The 19,907-nt window shown below is 42.2% G+C and overlaps 1 protein-coding gene across 1 annotated transcript; it reads right to left on the minus strand.

Annotated features, from left to right (window-relative positions):
* Positions 1-7,716: 7,716 nt before the first annotated feature.
* On the minus strand, positions 7,717-17,277 carry EIF3F (eukaryotic translation initiation factor 3 subunit F). Its single transcript, XM_033206696.1, has 8 exons — positions 16,360-17,277; positions 12,193-12,263; positions 11,892-11,971; positions 11,028-11,165; positions 9,359-9,450; positions 8,768-8,904; positions 8,519-8,632; positions 7,717-7,943 (listed from the first exon to the last, which is right to left on the minus strand). Exons 1-8 carry the CDS (start codon positions 16,778-16,780, stop codon positions 7,866-7,868), a joined length of 1,131 nt encoding a protein of 376 aa, XP_033062587.1. The 5' UTR covers positions 16,781-17,277; the 3' UTR covers positions 7,717-7,865.
* Positions 17,278-19,907: the final 2,630 nt, after the last annotated feature.

The raw sequence follows: 19,907 nt of genomic DNA on the forward strand, positions 1-19,907 counted from the left end.
ACTGGTGCTGAACAGATTCTCAGGGGAATAGAGAGTAAGTGAGAAATGGTGGGGTGGTGGGCCCATGGCTTAGTAGAGCAGGGTGGTTGGCATGGTATGTGGGACTGGTTGAAAGGATCAATTAATTTAGGTGGCTCTGGTGAGTGGAATGATGTGATATAATTTTAGGAATAAAATGGATTAGTAATTTGAGGGTTCTAGTCAGGAAAATGATTGGCTAGGGAGTTCTTGGGAAGCTGTTTGAAGGACTGGGTAGAAAGAGATTTGGGTAAAATTGTCGACAGCCTCAAAAAGGGAAATTACTGTGGTAGGGTGGACAGGCAGCTGGGGGCGAGGAACTTTGGAACAATACCTTAGTTATAGGTGTTGTGGGCTTGTTCTAATTTTCTATATACTGTGGAAATTCCACCTCAGCCGTAACTTCCTAACCGCTGTCAATGGTCACTGCTTCCACTTCCTGCTCAGCCTGTACTCCAGGTTGGGCAGGTGGTGGGACAGCCTGTCTCAGGAGTGCTGGGCCACTGTTACTCTTGTGTGTTTCTGCCTCTCCATTTCCTGGGCCTTATCCCGCCCTAGGACATCTTTACTGCTCGTTTGGACAACTCCAACCAACTCTCAGACTGCCAGTGGTGTGATCACCCTGAAAGGCACCCCTGCCCTCTCTTCTGAAGCTTCTGGATGCTCCTTCAGCTATCTTGGTATCAACATGCCTTCACAGACCATTCTCTTAGTCTCTTCATTGTGTCTGGGCCACAGCTTGCCTCTGCCTTGTTCAGCCTAGTCTCACTTCCAGGTATACCTCTTGGCCATCCTGTAAGCTCTATTCCAGGCCTCTGGTTCCATTTCCTCAGTGAAATGCCTTCTCTAGGCTCTTGTAGCCGTCTACAATCTCAGTTCCAGAAAAGACGTCCTGCTTTTGGCTTTGACTTGAACAAGTTAAGCTTCCTGAGAGGTGGTCAGGGTCTCAGTTCTTCTGTCCTCCACTTCTCAGAAGTGAGTCAAAGCCTCCAGGCTCTGAGAAGCCTCTAAGGAAAGAAGGCAGGGTTGGATTTTGCACTAGGGCCCTGAAATGTTACTCAGGAGGTTGAACAGGGAGTGGAAGAGGCAGAGTAAAGAGCTGTGAAGTGGAGGGGTTGCGGCCTGGGGGCAGCCCCATGATGGAGCACCAGGCACTCTGGAAACAGAGATGAGTTGGGTGACTCCCAGTTCTTGTTCATTTCTGAGCCATTTCACATACAAATGAAAACCCATGTAGAGGCCTAATTTTCTGGGCACATGATAAATTAGTATGTACATCTTCCCAAGATAAAGGTCCACCCTCTAATTTTTAATGAAATATTATATATTCTTACAGATATAACAAGTACTTATGTACTTAATATTATGTCATATTTACTCTATATCTTATTTTTTATAGACAGGGTGTTGCTATGTGGCCTAGGTTGGAGTGCAGTGGCTATTCACAGGCATAATCATTGTGCACCACAGCCTTGAACTCCTGGGCTCAAAGGATCCTCCGTCTTCAGCCTCTCCAGTCGCTGGGAGTACAGGTGTGCACCACTGCTCCTGGCCATATCTTATTTTTTAAAGGAAAGCCATTACAGATATAGTTGAAACCACACCTGTATCCCTTGCCAATACTGTTCCCTCTCTTCCTCTTTTACTCTCCAGAAGTAGTATCTTAAATTTGATTTTATCATTTATTGCATGTTTTCCACTTTTTTTTTGAGATGGGGTCTTGCTCTTGTTGCCTAGGCTGGAGTGCAGTGGTGTGATCTTGGTTCACCGCAACCTCCACCTCCTGGGTTCAAGCGATTCTCCTGCCTCAGCCTCCCAAGTAGCTGGGAGTACAGGCATGTGCCACCACACCTGGCTAATTTTTGTATTTTTAGTAGAGACAGGGTTTCTCTATGTCAGTCAGGCTGGTCTCGAACTCCTGATCTCAGGTGATCCGCCCACCTCTGCTTCCCAATATTTCTTACTTTTTATAGTATATGTAAAAATATAAGGTATTGTTTTTCATGTTTTTATATTTTTATATTTTTTTGGAAAAGTATTACATAAACATGGCATAAAATTCAAAAGTTATACAGAAGAAACAATAAAAAGTACATCTTTTGTCCTGTCCTGTGCTCCACCTAGTACCTTCTCTCAAGGCAATCAGTGACAGTAGTTTCTTGGCTGTACCTTCACAAAGATTTTAGGTATTTATTATCACTTATTTTCCCGTACACAGTGACAGCGTATTATAGACATTTTCTCCTGGCTTTTTTCACTTACTCTGTATCCATATTGATATGTAGAGGACTGTCTCATTCTGCTTAACAACTGCATAGTATTGTGTTTTATGGATACATCATGCTTTGTTTTCTGGTAATAGTCATTTGGGTTGATTACCATCTTTATCCTATGATAACCAAATATTTCAGTACTTATGTATGTAGTCATTACATTGTGTCATAACGAGACCAGTTTATTTGTAGGATATACAATGAGGAGTGGAATTCCTGGGTTAAGGGTATGCATATTTGTAATTTTGACAAATACGAATTCAAAATGCCTCCATAGAGAGGGCTGTACTAACTTATACGTCTACCAGCAATGTGCGCCTGTATCACGTTTCCTCTGGCCATTCCAGCATTAGCAACTTTTAAAATTCGTGAATCTGATTTTTAAAAATGACATCATAGTTTTAATTTACGCTTTACCAGTGAGATCAAGCATCTTTTCACGTTTCTTTGTGTGTCTGTGTATGAGCTGTCTGGTTATATCCTTTACACACTTATGTATCAAATTGGCCTTCAAAAAACTGTAGGAATTCTGGGACAAGAATATTAGCGCTTTGTTTGATACAAACTGCAATTATTTTCCCAGTTTTATATTTGTATTGACTATTTGTGTGTGTATTTTGCCACTCAGATTTTTAAAATGTAGCTAAATTTGTCAGTCTTTTAAAATAACTCCTGGATTCTCAGTTCTTAGAAAGTTCTTCCTCACTCATAAATCATTAAAAGCACATTGCTGTGTTTTTTTCCTCATATTCATGTTTTTTTTTTTTTTTTTCAGACAAGTTTTTATTCCATGAGCAACTTATTTTGGTGCAGGTAATGAAGTAGGAATCCAACATTGTTTCCAAATTACCACTCGTTCGCTCTTAAGTAATCCATCTTTATTTGCTTGAAAATACAATTTTATCATATTCTAGAATTCTGATATCCATCTTTAAATTGACAAAAACTGTATATATTTCATACGTGATGTTTTGATACACGTATATTGTGAAATTGATTACCACAATCAAGCTGGTTACATCCATCACCTCACATACTTATTTCTCCTGGTGAGAACATTTCAAGATCTACTCCTAGCAATTTTCAAGTATATACTAACTAGCCACCCTGTTGCACAATAGGTCTGCAGAACTCACTGGTCCTGTTTAACTGAAACTTTGTACCCTTTGACCAACATCTCCCCATTTATCCCCTCCCTCCAGCCCATGAAACCACCTTTCTACACTCTACTTGCGAGTTCGATTCTGTGATTCCATATCCAAGTGGGATCATGGCTTATTTCACTAGCATAACATCCTCCAGGTCCATCCATGTTGTTGTAAATCAGTTATTTCCTTCTTTTAAGGTTAATAACATACCATTGTGTAGATGTACCATATTTTATCTTTTTTTTTTTGAGATGAAGTCTTACTCTGTCGCTCAGGCTGGAGTGCAGTGGCGGAATCTCAGCTCACTGAAATCTCCACTTCCTGGGTTCAAGCCATTCTCACTTCAGCCCCCAAGTAGGTGGGATTACAGGCGCCCGCAAAGATGCCCGGCTAATTTTTGTATTTTTTGTAGAGACGGGGTTTCATCATGTTGGCCAGGCTGGTCAAGAACTTTGACCTCAAGTGATCCACCTGCCTTGGCCTCCCAAAGTGCTGGGATTACAAGCGTGGGCCACCGCGCTCAGCCCTATCTATCTTCAGTTGATGGACACTTAGGTTGATGTCTTGGCTATTGTGAATAATGCTTCAGTGAACATGTATCTCTTCAACATACTGATTGCATTTCCTTTGGATGTATACCCAGTAATGGTATTGCTGGATCATATGTATTTTTATTGAGGAAACTCCATACTGTTTTCCACAATGTCTGTACTAATTTACATTCACACCGAGTGTATAAGGGTTCCCTTTTCTCCATATCCTCACCAACACGTGCATTTTGAGTCTACTGAACTATTTGGTTTTATGTTCTTTTATGAACCAGTACCATACTGCTTTAATTACACAGTTCTATAATACATTTTATTTCTGGAAGGGCTAGTTTCTCTCTGCAGGGATTTTTTGGAAACATTTTTATTTTTCCATATACATTTAGAAACAGCATGCCCAGTTCCAAAATAGCTCTTTGTATTTTATTGTAATTATGACAAATATGTAATTTGACAGGGAAAATTAACACCTTTTAAAATAATGTTGAGTCTTCTTATTCAAGAACATGATATGCCTTCAAGTGATTATATCTCATGTTTCTCATTAGCATTTTCAAGTTTTCAACCATATCAATTCAGTAGTACTAATTTTTAAAAAACCCTCCTTCTTTCCACTTTTTCTTTTTTCTTGAGAAAGGGTCTCACTCTGTCACCCAGGCTGGAGTGCAGTGGTGCAATCTCAGCTCACTGCAACCTCTACCTCCTGGGTTCAAGATTCTCCTGCCTCAGCCTCCCAAGTAGCTGGGACTACAGGTGCGTGGCACCACACCTGGCTAACTTTTGTATTTTTTGTTTTTTTAGTAGAGACGGGGTTTCACCATGTTGGCCAGGCTGGTCTTGAACTCCTGGTCTTGATTCACCCGTCTTGGCTTCTCAAAGTGCTGAGATTACAGGTGTGAGCCACTTTGCCTGGCTCTCCTTTATCTTCAATATCTCTATTTTCTCTTGTTTAAATACAATGGCTATTAAGTGTAGAATACAGCTAAGTAATAACACCACACTACGGTCATTAGTTCAGGTTGGGCTAATAAATACTCATGATGAAACACCACTGCCCTACCTCAAACTAGATCATTGCCAATAACGATATTGACTTATTTTACTTGCCAGCCTCTTCTCACCACCAAAGTAAACATTATTGAGAATTTTTAGTTTATCATTCTTTTGCTTTTTGGTTTTATCATATATATATTATACACACACATTAGACAATTCTCATTTCTTGCAGATTCCATATTTGTGAATTTACCTCTTGCTAAAATTTATTTCTAACTCCAGTATCAGTACTTGCTGGGCTTTTGCAGCCATTTGTGGACATGGAGCACGTGAAAAAATTTGAATTGCCTGCTGTCCATGTTCCCAGCTGAGGCGGAACAACGCCTTCTTGTTTCAGCTCTCATAAACAAGTATCCTTTTCAGTCTATTTAGTGTCATGTCTTTTGCATTTCTGTGGATTTTGCGGCTGCAGGTGGTCCCCAAGCAAAGTGCCAAGTGTTCCTAAGTGCAAGACTGTGATGTGCTGCCTGGAGAAAGTGAGGTAAGTTTCACTCAGGAATAAGTTAGTGTGGTGGGCTGAGTTCAATGTTAATGGTTCAACCATATATACTAAGGTATTTTCAAATAGAAACGCATGTAACAAGTTTATGTACTGATGGGTTGATGAAAATGTGACCAGAGGATCATAGGAACCCAGTCCTGCATTTCCCTTGGGAATTATGGTTCAGTACTCTCTAATTCAGTGTTCATGGTGACTTTATAAAACATAACTACTATAGATAATGAGAATAGACTGTATATATATATATATATATATATGCAGTCAACTCTTAGTATTTGTGGAGGATTGGTTCCAGAACCTCCCTTGGATACAGAAATCCTCTGATGCTCAAGTCCCTAATATGCAGTATTTGGATATAACCTGTGCATACCTTCTCATGTACTTTTAAGTCATCTCTAGATTACCTAATACATCTAGATACCCAACACAGTATAAACACTATCTAATACTTGAATTGTTTAGGGAAAAATGACAAGGAAAAAATGTCTGTACAGGTTTAGTCCAGACACATTTCCCCCCTCAATATTTTCAACCTGTAGATAGTTGAGTCCATAGATGTGGAACCCACATATACAGACAGCCAACTGCATGTCTAAACAAGTTTCACTTGTTTTTGAACTTTTGGAGTATCATAATGTATATGTCTTCTGAGAACAGCTTTTTTCATTCAACACTATTAACATTCACCTATGTTGTTACAGCTGCAGGACAACTTATATGTCTTTGTTTTAGATGTGTCTCCTATAAACAGCATACTATTGGGGTTTGCTTTAATATTCAATTTTTCCTCGGACTAGTTTAATACTTATACATTTATTGTAATTACTGATGTATTTGGACTTGTTTTGCCATCTTGTTTTATCCACCTTTTCTATGCTTACTTCTCAAATTTAAAATTTTGTTTCTTGCCTATTATCCCACCATTTCTCATCACTATTCATTTAGGGATTATATATACTTCTAGCAATTAACCTTGGAATTTTATCATGCATACTTAAAAAGACTAAGTTGATATTAACTGGCTACTCCCAAAAATGTAAGAACACTGAAACATTTTGACTCGATTAACCTTCTTCCCACCATGCTCTCTACTTTTAACCTCACAGTTTGGCCTGTCATCACCATTTTGCCGATAAGATCTGTTTACACTTCCCTACCTGTAAGAAAGTATCTATCATTACTATCCACACTTTATGACTCCCATAACTTGTATTTCCTAAGGTACATATCTCAGAACCGAATTCCAGGCTGGGGTTCATACTGCTTATTACTTTCAAACTATTCAGCTTTAGGTATCATAGCATCTACCACTTATCTGTGCTTACTACATACCAGGCGCTATTCTCTATAAGTGGTGATTAACCTGACATTTATTAATTCATGGAATCCTCATAATACCCTAATGGACTATATATGTTTATGATCCATATCTTATGACTCTTATAATAATTTATCTTTCCTAAGGCTACACATACTTCAGAACTAGGATCCAGGCCTTTTTGATTCCCCATTGCCTTCATCCACCTTTTCACTCCAGTATGTAATTTCCTGAGTTCTTGAATAATGACTTGTTTCTAAGACACACAGTGGCGAGGTAGAACTCCAGGATACCAGAGGAAACGGATGTCTGAAGTTACACAGGCAAGTACTCTAGCCTACAAGACCTCTGGGAAATGCCATCTAGTCTTTGCTCAAATTGAGCCACTGGCAGACCTCAATATAACTGAAGGCTGTACCCTCAAGTTACAGATAGCATCTAATAATTTTCTGAAGTTTTGGGGAAACCTCTTTAATCTTTAACCCACAGATCTTAATTCTGCCTCCTCGAACTAAAGTGGCAAACAGCTCCATCTTACTATTAATGTATTTTAAGATAGTGACTACACACTCTACTCTTTTAGTTTAGATTAAGCATCCAATTTTCTCAGCTATTTTTTCTCCATGGATTCTTATTTTCATTTCCTATAGAAATCACATGAATCCTCAAGAAAAGGTACAGTTTTGCCAATGGACACCTTTCCATATTGAAAACCAAAAGAACAGTTTGGTAAAACAGTAACATGCCTAACACATAACCAACTTCTTTACCTACAATATTCACTTCCTGGTTTCTGTGTGATCTAAAACATTTTCCTCCCTTCCACCCGGCAATAAACTCACATAAGATGAAATTAATTCACAAAAGGTAGGCTATGTTTATTAGAGTCACACACAGTTGACTGTCTCAGTGTGACTCAAGACCACAAAAAACCCATTTCTCCTTCACTTCTGAGTCCTGGGTTTAAGACCTATACCAGCAGGCGTACTGCTTGGGGTCCATTCACAGGTTTACAAGTTTTTCATTGAGGGCAATCTGTGACTGTGTGAGGTTGGCCAGGTAGGTCACCATCAGCAGGTCCTGGAAGACAAAGAATACACAATGAGTGGGGGGTTGGGTGGAAAGGGAGCAAAAAGGCTGGCTTTGGCCGGCTCTATGGTGGGCACTAGGTATGAGGACAGTTGTGGATAAATGACAGCTGGGAGAGACTGAATAAAAGTCAAAAAGGTAGAAGACAGAAAAGAAATGCTTGAGAAGACTTTCTTATCTCTACTGAGATGCTTACAGTCTAGACACTTACATCCACGAAACCCATGGATGGAATATACAGGGTCTGTGAACTCAGATGGGGAAAACAAGTAATTGCATTTTCCTTAACCTCTGAATTTTAGTGTTTCTTCCTATCACAAATTTAGACAGTAAGTCACAGTAGTATCAGCAGTAAATGAGACAATGTAATCATGGGAGAAGGAAGAGGTCTCCAAACATGCATACCACACCTCTTCCTTCCTCCCAACCTGGACTTCCATGGGGCTACAGGTGAAGCCCTGTCTCTATCCTACTCCAGGCCACCTCACCCAACTCTTCACATTTGAGTGTATGTGCTGAGGTGGGGGAAGAAACCAGGCAAGCAGGGGCTCAGGAAGGGCACTCACATTGATGTTGCTGTTGAGCATGGTCTCGAAGTCATCGGGAACTATTTTGGGTACTTGGTTAACCAGGCTCATCAGGAAGCGGCCCACAGTATTGTCAGCTGACACCTTTCCAGACTGAGCACCAAAACAAAGACTCAATGAGGCAGTTAATTATAACCACTGGGCCCTACCATTTCATCAGCACGTGCCTCAGTGATCCCAGGATGGAGAACTATGTCCTCCCCCTTTGTTTTTTCTTTCCCCTCTCACCAGTACATCCTCTGCATATTGCAACACTGTGCTCAGGGCATCCTGGATGCGAGCTGATGCCCCTCCTACTTGCTGCAAGTCACTTGAGAGTCCAATCACTCTGTTGGGGCTAAAGCAGGTCTTCATGATCAGGTCAACTGTGGAAGTTGGGTGGCAGTGGCAGTGGTGGGCAGTAAGAGAGAGAATTCAGTCATCCCACCAGGAAAGAGATGGCCTTAAAGTCCTGCTAACTCTGTTTCCCACCTCCCCTTAGATAGTCTGCTCAATCACACTCCCTGCTGTGCCCTTATCAGCTTTTCTCCTCCTAACAGAGCTCAACTCCTTTTATCTGGTATGCTCATCACCGGTTTTGATCTCATGTGAATGGTCATGTGGCCTCTGGTGCTGATAATTTCCCACCTTTAACAGTTTCTCAAATAATTCCTTAAATCCCATTTATACAAGAGATGACTATAACTTCTAGTCTTCACAAACCTTAGATCAACAGTCCCTTTTTAAACCACCCAAGGCCTCCATCCTTATTGCAGAACAGGAGCCCCCTTCCCTGAAAATGCCTATGACCTCTCAAGAGAGTATGGAAAGGTTACTCACCTCCGATGCGTTCAGTGTCATAGTATGCGTATTTCACTGTCAGAGGTGTGAACATCACTCCCATGGTCCTCCCAGGGACACCCATTAAAGTACTGAGGAAGGAGAAGCCAAGGTAAACAGATGGCCTTGGGAGAGGGTTTCCATGTCTATTCTGGGCTGAGAATGCAGATACAGCAGGAATATGGCTCCCAAGGTTCTAAGATAGGAAGGGTGGGACCAAATGAACCCCAGAGTTCTTATGGGAGCAAAAGTTACTTTCTCCCCTTAGCTTGTCCCACATACCAAATCTTTGATCTGTAAGAGGGGACTCAACCTTTGCACTTGGCCTGGTCCCTTTAGAGGATTACTCCACACACGGTGCAGTGTCAGTGATGAGAGGACAGGACTCAATTACCCCATGGAGTTGGCTGTCTATATAGCTGCCCACCATGGAAAAGAAACAGAGACAAGTCTTTTCTGGGACCAAGCCCTTCATCAGCATTGAAAAAGGAAACCAACTCCTGCTCACCCAATCATATTGGGTGCTATAAGTAATCTCACTAAAGGTATTGTTTTTACTATGTCAATTATATACCTGGATCTATACTTTACTATGTCAACTCTCTATCTTATCTATCTATGTATCTATGTATCTATGTATCTATCTATCTATCTATCTATCTATCTATCTACCTACCTATCTATCTACCTACCTACCTATCCATCCATCCACCCACCCACCCACCCATCCAGCTGGATTTTATATATATATATATATACACACACACACATACACACATATATATATATATATATATACTGGATCTTGAGGAGTCTGAAATACTTGGGAAGGCTAAGAAGTCAGGCAATGGCTAGTGCTTAGTGGTGGTATGCCAACTGGCTCATAAAGACTTGGCATCCACCATCTTTGTCTTACTGTGTAAGAGTTAACTGGCTTTGTCAGTGTCAGACACAGAACCAGCACAAAATCAACAGCCTAACAGATGCACTAACAGCTGCCTTCCCTCTGACTTTCCAACTCCCACAGCTGCTTCCAACTCCCACAGCTGCTTCCTCAGCATGCCACCAGGGCCTTTCCCAACATCCCCCTTAAGTGGCATTTTAACCACCTGCAAGCTCAACGTGTTTACTGTAATGTCACTGTCATTAAAACTGCACTCAATCCTGGGTTAATTAATGTGTTCAAAATAAGGACAGTCATCCTTTAATATGTACTACCCTGAGTACAGCTCTGAGTTCTAGAGACGATGACAAACTAATGGGTAATTCAGAAAAGTAATGAATGTGGTGAAGGTTCATGACAAGAATACCGCATGATGACTGGCTGTAGGAACTATGGAGTTAGGTTCTACAAAAGATGATTTGATAGCTTGCTCAAATAGCATATGATGACTGGCTGTAGGAACTATGGATAATTAGGTTCTACAAAAGATGACTTGATAGCTTGCTCAAATACTTAAAAGGGCAATGAGTAGGAACTGGAGTACAACTAGGATCAGTGGTAGAAATCATAGGAACAGATTCTGTTTCAGAGTGAAACCGTTTGAATAACTGTTGAGAGAGAGGAACATAGCAAGTTATACACGGAAGGAATGAACCTTGCTTGGGGTAGGGGAGGGATGGCATCTAGGCATGGTTTTATGCCCTTGTAGCCCAAGACTGTGGTCACCTGACATAGGCTTTGATGCTCATGCGGCCGTTCTGGAGACTTGTGTCCACAGTGAGATGGATGGGGTTGGGGGCCTCTCGGCTGTAGTACTCATGGATTAGCACAGAGTGCTCTGTGATATCATGGCCTGTAGCGTACCTGTGAAATGGAACACAGTTGCAGACTCATGTCTATATGTGACACCAACATCAAACACAACAGTGGCATGGGTGTCTTTAGGGTACCCAATACCTCTATGGTAGGGATACCTAGTGATACCAAATGCCAAGAACAATATATACATTGAAAACTATGTCAAACAAAATCAAAGGCCGACTTAGTGCTGCTGAAAAATTCCAAGTCTCTTACAAGGTAATTCAAAATATCCTGGCCCCACAGGATTAGAACCACCAGCAAAACCCACTGAATTCACAGTTCCTACAGGTAACACACTTTCCTTTTTTGTTTTTTAGAGACAGGGTCTTACTCTGTCACTCAGTCTGGAGTGCAGTGGCATGGCATGATTATAGTTCACTGCAGCTTCAAACTCCTGGCCTCAAGTGATTCTCTAGCCTCAGCCTCCTAAGTAGCTAGGACTATAGGTGTGTGTCATCATGCCTGGCTAAGTTTTTAAAACATGTATTTGTAGAGTCAGGGTCTCATTATTTTGCTCAGGCTGATTTTGAACTACTGGGCTCAAGTGATCCTCTTGCCTCAGCTTCCCAGCTGGGATTACAGGCATTGAGCCACTGCTCGCAGTCAGTAATACATTTGCAATACTCTTGTCTCCAAAAGGAAGAGGATAAGATCCAGTCCAGTAGCAAAAGACACTGGCAATCACGGAGAGATTTTCCATTAGCCCCAACCCCCACCTCCCCAACTTACCAGCCCAGGATGAGCTCATTTGGAGAAACCTTTTTATGCAGTTCATACATGTTCTTAGCAAATTCCATGTCAACAGCCACCTAACAGGGAAGGCAGGAAAGCAAGCTAAGAAGCCAGAAGTCCAAAGAAAAATTGGTTAAAAAGGACAAGAGGCCACCCCCAATAAACAGAAGCAGCCCAGGAAGTATGTACAAATGGGAAGAAGCTCCTTGGCTACAGGAGCTCTAGTTATGAGTGTGGGAGGGGCTGTGAGGGGAGCCTAGCAAAAGAACAGCCAAAAACTGCTTGGATTCCTACTCACTTCATCTTCTGACTCATTGTGTGGCACTGAAAAGCAATTGGTGACCTCCACTGAGTGCTTGTCGACAGTTCCTGTGAAAGAGAGAATCGTTCATGTGTTATACAATCCTAGGGCTCCCAACAACCTCCAACTACTTTTGAAATGCTTTTGATGATCTCTTCAATGTCAATGAACACCTAACTGAACTCATTAGCTCCAAGTTTAGTCCGGTGCATCAATGGGACCAGAATTCTCCAGGAACTGAAACTCTGGTGTGATCACCAGCTTATCCCTCTAATCATCACCAAATAGGGTATATTCTTCCTTTATAAGGTCTCCCTTTGCCTGTTACTCTCCACTACTAGCCTATTCCAGACCTTCACTCTATGGCCTTTGTTTTTCAGCCTCTAGACTTTCTCCCTGTAATATAATCTGCAGAGGTACCTGGAAGATTTTAATGGCCACATAGACTGCTAACACAGCAGCCATGTTTCAGACACTGAGACATCGGGAGCTTCATCTGTATCTCCCTTTAGCCATCTGGTCCCATGGTCAGTCTTAATCTTATCATCATCCAGAAATCTATCTGCGAACCTTAGATGTCAGTCTTTTACCACAAACTTTTGTTCTAGTTCGGATACCTTTATTCCCATTATATATATATATATATTTTTTTTTCCTGAGACGAACTCTTGCTGTCACCCAGGCTGGAGTGCAGTGGTGCAATCTCGTCTCACTGCAACCTCTGCCTCCTGGGTTCAAGTGATTCTCCTGCCTCAGCTTCCCAAGTAGCTGGGACTACAGGTGTGCACCACCACGCCCAGCTAAGTTTTGTATTTTTAGTAGAGACGGGGTTTCATCATGTTGGCCAGGCTGGTCTTGAACTCCTGACCTCAAGTGATCTGCCCACCTGACCTCAAGTGACCTGCCCGCCTCAGCCTCCCAAAGTGCTGGGATTACAGGCGTGAGCCACTGTGACCAAGCTGTATTTCTTTCTTTTTTTAATTTTAAAAATTTTTTATTACCACTACACTTGTTTCTTGACCTAAGACCACTAGGTTGAGTTTTCCGTTCTCTTCTCATCTATTGGAACCTCCCAAGGGGTTGAAACCTATTCAAGGGTTTCCCTCTCCACCAGAAATTACAGTGTTGTCTTTATCTACCAGTGTTTGTCTAATTCCAACTCACTATAGTTTCTGCTCCTTTCAATGAAACTATGTCCCTAAAACAAAATGTGCACGTATCTTTTATCTTATTTGACCTCTCATCAGCATTGAACAGACTTGACCACTTACTTTCCATAACTTTCCTTCCAACCTTTCTAATCTTCCTTGTTGGCTACTTCTTCCTGACTTTTTAGGTTTTTAGGATTTTGTCTTTGTTCTCTTGTCTTTTTACTCAATGTTCCTTTTCTAGGCCAGGCCCTGATGTGGAAATGTTTTTGGTGAATAAAGTTTACATGCCAACTTTTTTAATGGCTGCTTTCTTGCTATAAAGGCAGAATTAAGTAGTTGTGATAGAGACTGCCTGGACCTTTACAGAAAGTTTGCCAATCCCTGCTTTAGGTGATCTCATCCAATTTCATGGGTTCAATTACCTTCTATATTCCAATGACATAATTCCTAACCTGACATACTTGCCCGCATCTCTTTTGCACTCCAGACCTTTATATTCTATTTTCTACTTGACAACTCCACCAGAATGCTCACTGGGCATCTCAAAACGAATACAACCCAGACTGAAGTCAACTCCTACCTTCCCTTTCTTCTTCGACACTTAACCAGAGATGTAGAAGTCATCCTTGATATTTTCTTCTAATCCCTTACTTCTGATCACACCAAGTCGTATCAACTCTATTTCCTATCTCTCAACTCACTCACTACAGAGTGATTTTTAATTCCTATTCAGTGTTAGCTGAAATGCTCAGGAGCTTCCCCAGAGAGCTTCAAATAAGGTTAGAGTTCCATTTTGTCTTCTCAGGGATCCAGGTAATTCCCTTCACAGAACTTTACACTTGTAATTATTTAATACTTCTTACGGCTCTGCCCTCTGCTAGCTTCATTTCCTGCTCTACCTCCTGTCAGCTACATTCCTGTAATACTGAATGTTTCAGATAGTGGATTTACCACTTTTTTATACTTCTTGTAGTTGCTTTAATGCCCAGCTCAAACGTCATCTTCTTTGTGAACTTTTCCCCAACCTTCTGAAACAGTTAAGTCTTCCGTATTTCCATGCCACCATTCTATTAGAACATTTATCATATTACATTCTAATTATTTGCATTTAAGAGTATATTTCTATCTTGAATTTTAACGTTACAGGAGAGTTCACTTTATTACACTTTGAATTCTAAATTCCTAACTGTTTTATGGTACAAAAAAAGCACCAATGACTTCATTTACACAAATGAAATGTTTTGTGAATATCTAAGGAAATACGTTCATAGCAAGCAGAATCTATTCTTTATTCTTCTGTAAGTACTGCCTCCATAACACCTATAGCACTGTACCATGATTCCAGTCTGGAAGAGGATCTGAGGATGTAGATTAGATTATACCTGGTCTGATTGGATCACTGGAATATTTGGGGCACTAAAGCATAAATCATGGGTAACGAATTGGTTCGTTAAATAGCTCTAGTGACCTTGGAAAATTAGGAAGTGCAGCCAAAAAAGTATGTATCTGCTGAGTGCCAGGTCAGTGATGCAAAAATAATTTATTACAGAAGCTCAGAGTAGGGCACAGTTACAGAACACCATCATGCTGTGTAAGGTTAAGAATGGAGTGAGGGTCCGGGTATGGGATGGAGTGGCACTTAATGTTGTTGCTGGGAACCTGGAAGATAGGTAAAGCTTAAACAAACAAAGGACAGAAGGGAAAACAATTGTGGCAAAAAAAACGCAAAAGCTTGGTCTGAGAAAAGACAAGCAATGTTCAGAAGATATGATTTTAAGTTTCTGTAAATGCTATACTGTCAAAGATAAAGGAGAGAGAATGTGTGTCTGTAAGCATTGGGGTGGTCCAGGCCTGATGTGGTGAATTGCAACTAATAGCTGTACCTAATATGTGCTAGCATAGTCAGAAGTTTTTAATTCAGCTCTCACAAAGACTAAGTCTAAAGTAGTTCCTGACAGAACAGATTTTAGACAATTTGCTCCAAGTCACATGGCAAATGTTTTGTGAAGTCTGCTTACAAATCTTGTCTGCTTTGCAATACACAATTGTCTTCTATGGCGTAAGAACTAGTACATGTTCAAGAGTATGAAAGAGAAAGGATGCTTGTAAATAAAGTGGATTCACAAAGCTATTTAAAATATGGCACTAAGATGGAATGGATATGAATTTCACGGGACCAGTACAGTCTCCAGAAAGGAATTTATTATTAACAGTCCCTCTTTAGTACTTTTCCATTTTACAAACTACTTTAACATAAAATATCTACTCCCCAAATTTGGAACACAGGAAGAGAATGGGTCATTTTTCGACCTGAAGGTTAAGGGCAGAAATATAAACATAATACAACTGTTTTTCGTCCAAATGGAAAATGGGGGAACGGAGTTTCTCACATTAAGTACTAACATTAGAGGACACCGAGGGACAGAGAATGATCAGGCTCAGACCTTTAGGACAGAAGAATACTATAAAATCCCAAGTGGGTTCCAGCCAAATCGGTTTACTTATTGGGAGGAATGTCTTTTTGCAAACGTCCCCACTCCTTTGCCAACTGGTTAGAAAACTCTGTCAATACCTGGAAAACAATGACACTTAGTCAATGGATAAGGGAGAAATATGTGGTCACCGGGATAGGGAGTCAAAGGTTCCTGACTTCCCACTCAGCGTGCGAACTCATCTCTGGCAGATGGGGCTCATCATACTTGCCGTAAACTGCTGTCGGGAACATTAAAAAATGTAAACCACTGGCATAAAATATTCAGTAAATGACACAACTACTCCTTGTGCATTTTGTCGCTCAAAGTGACAGCAATCCGGCAGGAAAAGAGAGGAGAGGTGCAAGTGCTTGAGAAGTAAGTCATAGCAGAAGACAGGATGGAGATATAGATCAAAGAGGTCATGGGGATGGGAGGAAAGGACGGTAGGACGCCAGGAATTAAAGAATTAATGAGACAGGGGAGTGAGATAAATGAGAAGTGGGAGAAAGAAAAGAATGTTAATTTCTCTGACCACTCACCCAACAGGGTCCCGATAACTCGGGCAGCACCCTCATTGCGTCTCTCGTAGCTGTCCACAATGGAGGCCAAAATGACTGGGTGTAGCCTGACCACGCGGCCGCCGGGGAAGGGCCCTGGGAGAGCAGGAACAGGCAGAGCGGGCGCTGGGGTCTGCGCTGGAGCTTGCGCCGAGGCCGGGGTCTGGCCAGGAGCGGCAGTTGTAGCTGCTGCTGCCGCAGGGTCTGAGGATGCGGCTGGAGCCGCAGCGGGAACCGGAGCCGCAGCCGGTGCTGGCGTTAGCGCTGGGACTGAGACTGAGGCTGATGCTGGTGCCGCCACCGGGGCTGCGGCTGGCGTGGCCGGAGGAGCACTTGCTGATAACACCGGTGTGGCCATCTTGTCGAGAAAGAAGGAGGCAGGAGCGGAAATGACAGCGTTCATGAATATCAGGAGCTTGATAGGCTGAATATATACCACGTGAGCTAGAGCTTTTTGCTTATTGGTTACTGGTGATACTTGCCGGAGAACTGAAATGGTCCCGCTGTTGGTAATTTCTTCCGGAATTTGTGCTCTCTGCTTTTGGCCCGAGGAGCACTGAGGAAGCCCTGGGCTTAAGTAGTTCCGGATAAACTTGGGAGGGCGTTCGAAGAGAAACACTTTGTGCAGCTGTCGCCAGGTGGAACCAGAAAGCAGCACGAAGGTTGAAATTCGCGTTTTAGACTTAAATGAGATAATGGATGTCAGAGTGCCTTTAAAAAGGATTTTAAGGCTGGGCGTCGCTCACGCCTGTAATCTCAGCACTTTGGGAGATCGAGGAGGAAGGATCGTTTAAGCCCAGGAGCTCGAGGCTGCAATGAGCGAGAAGGAGAATTTAGCTGGATTTCTCCTGCTGCTTTGAGAATAGTCTGGAGGATGGGAAGAGGTGAGGAGAGGGAGGTGAGAGAGGGAAAAGCAGGGAGACCTGCTGGGAGGCCACTAGGTAATCTAAGTGAGAGATGATGGTCGCTGGGATCAGGCTGGTAGCAGTAGAAGTTCTGAGAAGTGGGAAGATTATGGATATATTTTGAAGGTAGTTTCAATAGGGTTTCCTGAGAAATTGTGTATGAGATGTGAAAGAGAGGAGTCATGGAGGACTGTAATTTTTTTTTTGTACTGAGCGATTAGTAGGATGAAGTCACCATCAATTGAGATAGCAAAAGCTGTAGGTAGAGCAGATTTGGGGGAAAATATCCTGATTTCATTTCTGGATGTGTCACCTTTGAGATGTCCATTAGACAGTCAAGTGGAGTTGTATAAGTTGTGTAAACCAGTCTGTACTTTAGGAGAGGATTATATGAGGTACTGCCTTGTAAAGCTCTCAGCACATGCCTGATATACGGTAGTTATTAAGTCATAGCTATTAACACTGTGTGATGGAGGGAGCTCTGACTGTAACCTACTGTGTAACTTGGGGCAATCTACAAGTTTTTTTCTGAGCCTCAATTTCCTTCTTGGTATAATGGGGATGATAACATCTGCCTGTAAAGACAAAACAAAACAAAAAACCAAAAAAAAAAAAAACCCAAAACCATCGACTCCCTTAATTAGGTCAAGTCCTAGTGTCCAGCTGGCAAGTGGATAGGTGAGGTTGAACTTCTTATCCCTGATTCTATGCCCAAAAGCTGACTTATCCTTGGAGAAATCGTCCATTATTAGAATTCACATGATCCTGCTCCCCTGTAAATGCTCTGTGTAGACATGCATTCTTTCTTTTAGTTCCCCAAAACGCAGGTGAACAGCCAATCAGAAGAAGATTGAAAAGTAACTCTTGGATTTGATGACCTGGAGTTTTTAGCAATCCTAGTAGAGCAACGTCAGTGGCACTGAGGGTGGGGTGGGCACAGAAACTAGAAATCTGGTGTGAGAGAATGGCCAGTCTGAGCTGAAAGCAGCAAGTGCCAGCTTTTCTTTCAGGAAGTTGTCTGGGAAGGAAAGGAGACATTTAAGGAAATAGCCAGGGAAACAGCAGGATTGAGAGGCAGACAATTTAGGATGGAAGGGTTTCAAGTATATTTTAGACCGAGGATAAGGATATAGAGGAGAGAGAAATATTAAATATACAAGTACAAGTGTGAAAAAATACCTAATGAAACAGGGCAAAAGGTGGATCCACATTGAGAAGCCTAGATGGTCTTGCACAGGCTGAGGGGCACGATGGAGAGACTGCCCTGGGCCTGGCCTCCCTTCTGGGTGCTTAGTAGGGGTGTGCCTGAGTCAAGGACAGTCCACTGAGATCATCTCATGGGAAAAAGGCCAGAGGACAGAACCCAGTTGAAGAAGTGTTGCTGCCTCTAACTGACCATGCACACGTTTGAGACATCCTATCTATGTGTTGATCTGGGTTGGTGTGGACACTTTGCCTTCAAGAACTTTGCCTTTATATCTGTCAGGCCTCTGAGCCCAAGCTAAGCCATCATATCCCCAGTGACCTGCACGTGTACATCCAGATGGCCCGAAGCAACTGAAGATCCACAAAAGTGAAAATAGCCTTAACTGATGACATTCCACCATTGTGATTTGTCTCTGCCCCACCCTAACTGATCAATGTACTTTGTAATCTCCCCCACCCTTAAGAAGTTTCTTTAAAATTCTCCCCACCCTTGAGAATGTACTCTGTGAGATCTACCCCCTGCCCCCAAAACATTGCTCTTACCCCCACCGCCTATCCCAAAACCTATAAGAACTAATGATAATCCACCACCCTCTGCTGACTCTCTTTTCGGACTCAGCCCACCTGCACCCAGGTGAAATAAACAGCCATGTTGCTCACACAAAGCCTGTTTGGTGGTCTCTTCACACGGACACATGAAACAATACCGATGTCTTAAAGACCTTTCTCTCTGGGAGGAAAGAGAAGGGGATGGTTGAAGAAGCAGAGACAAATTGAGTTGGGGAGAGGAGGGAAGTTGCAGAACCTCCTGCAAATGACGTTTTTCTCAGGTAAGTTGAGGCAAGGTGATCTTGCCGCAAATGGCATTGCAAGGGCAGGGATAAGCCTTGGGGGAATGGACAGTGTTTGGAGGAGGGTCTGAGAGTGAGCTATTGAAGGCATTGATCAATTATGGGAGCACCCACTGAGCCTGGAGAGCTCGAGAATCTGGCCAGCTCTTGTGATTTTTCTCCAGCAACATAGCCCAGGAGCAGGAGAGTACAGATGGTTGGTGTGGTCTTTCTGGGAGGCTGACTGGCGAGGATGAGAGTGCGTATATCCCAAATGCTGGCTTTTCAGTGACTGGCTGAGAGATCTCTGGGGCCTGGGTTCATCAGGAAAAGGGCAGAGGTATGGGAAGAGAGAAAATAGACTGTCCCCATGTAGATGGGCAATGTATTGTACGAGTGTATTAGTCAGGGTTCTACAGAAAAACAGAACAGGATATATATAGAAAGAGATTTATTATAAGGAATTGGCTTTTGTAATTATGGAAGAAGTCTCAAGATCTGCAGTGAGCAATCTGGAGACCCAGGAGAGCCAGTGGTATAAGTTCCTGACTGAAAGCTGACAGGCTTGAGACCCCAAGAAGAGCTGATG

The sequence above is a fragment of the Trachypithecus francoisi genome, unplaced genomic scaffold (genome assembly GCF_009764315.1).
Source record: "Trachypithecus francoisi isolate TF-2019V2 unplaced genomic scaffold, Tfra_2.0 Lachesis_group8, whole genome shotgun sequence".
Classification (NCBI taxonomy): domain Eukaryota; kingdom Metazoa; phylum Chordata; class Mammalia; order Primates; family Cercopithecidae; genus Trachypithecus; species Trachypithecus francoisi.

Coding starts and splice junctions, on each gene's coding strand:
- EIF3F (XM_033206696.1), bottom strand. CDS start 16,780: ATGAACGCTGTCATTTCCGCTCCTGCCTCCTTCTTTCTCGACAAGATG. Junction 11,972..12,192: donor ACAATGAGTCAGAAGATGAA/GTGAGTAGGAAT, acceptor CTTCCCTGTTAG/GTGGCTGTTGACATGGAATT. Junction 8,905..9,358: donor TGACACTGAACGCATCGGAG/GTGAGTAACCTT, acceptor CAACTTCCACAG/TTGACCTGATCATGAAGACC.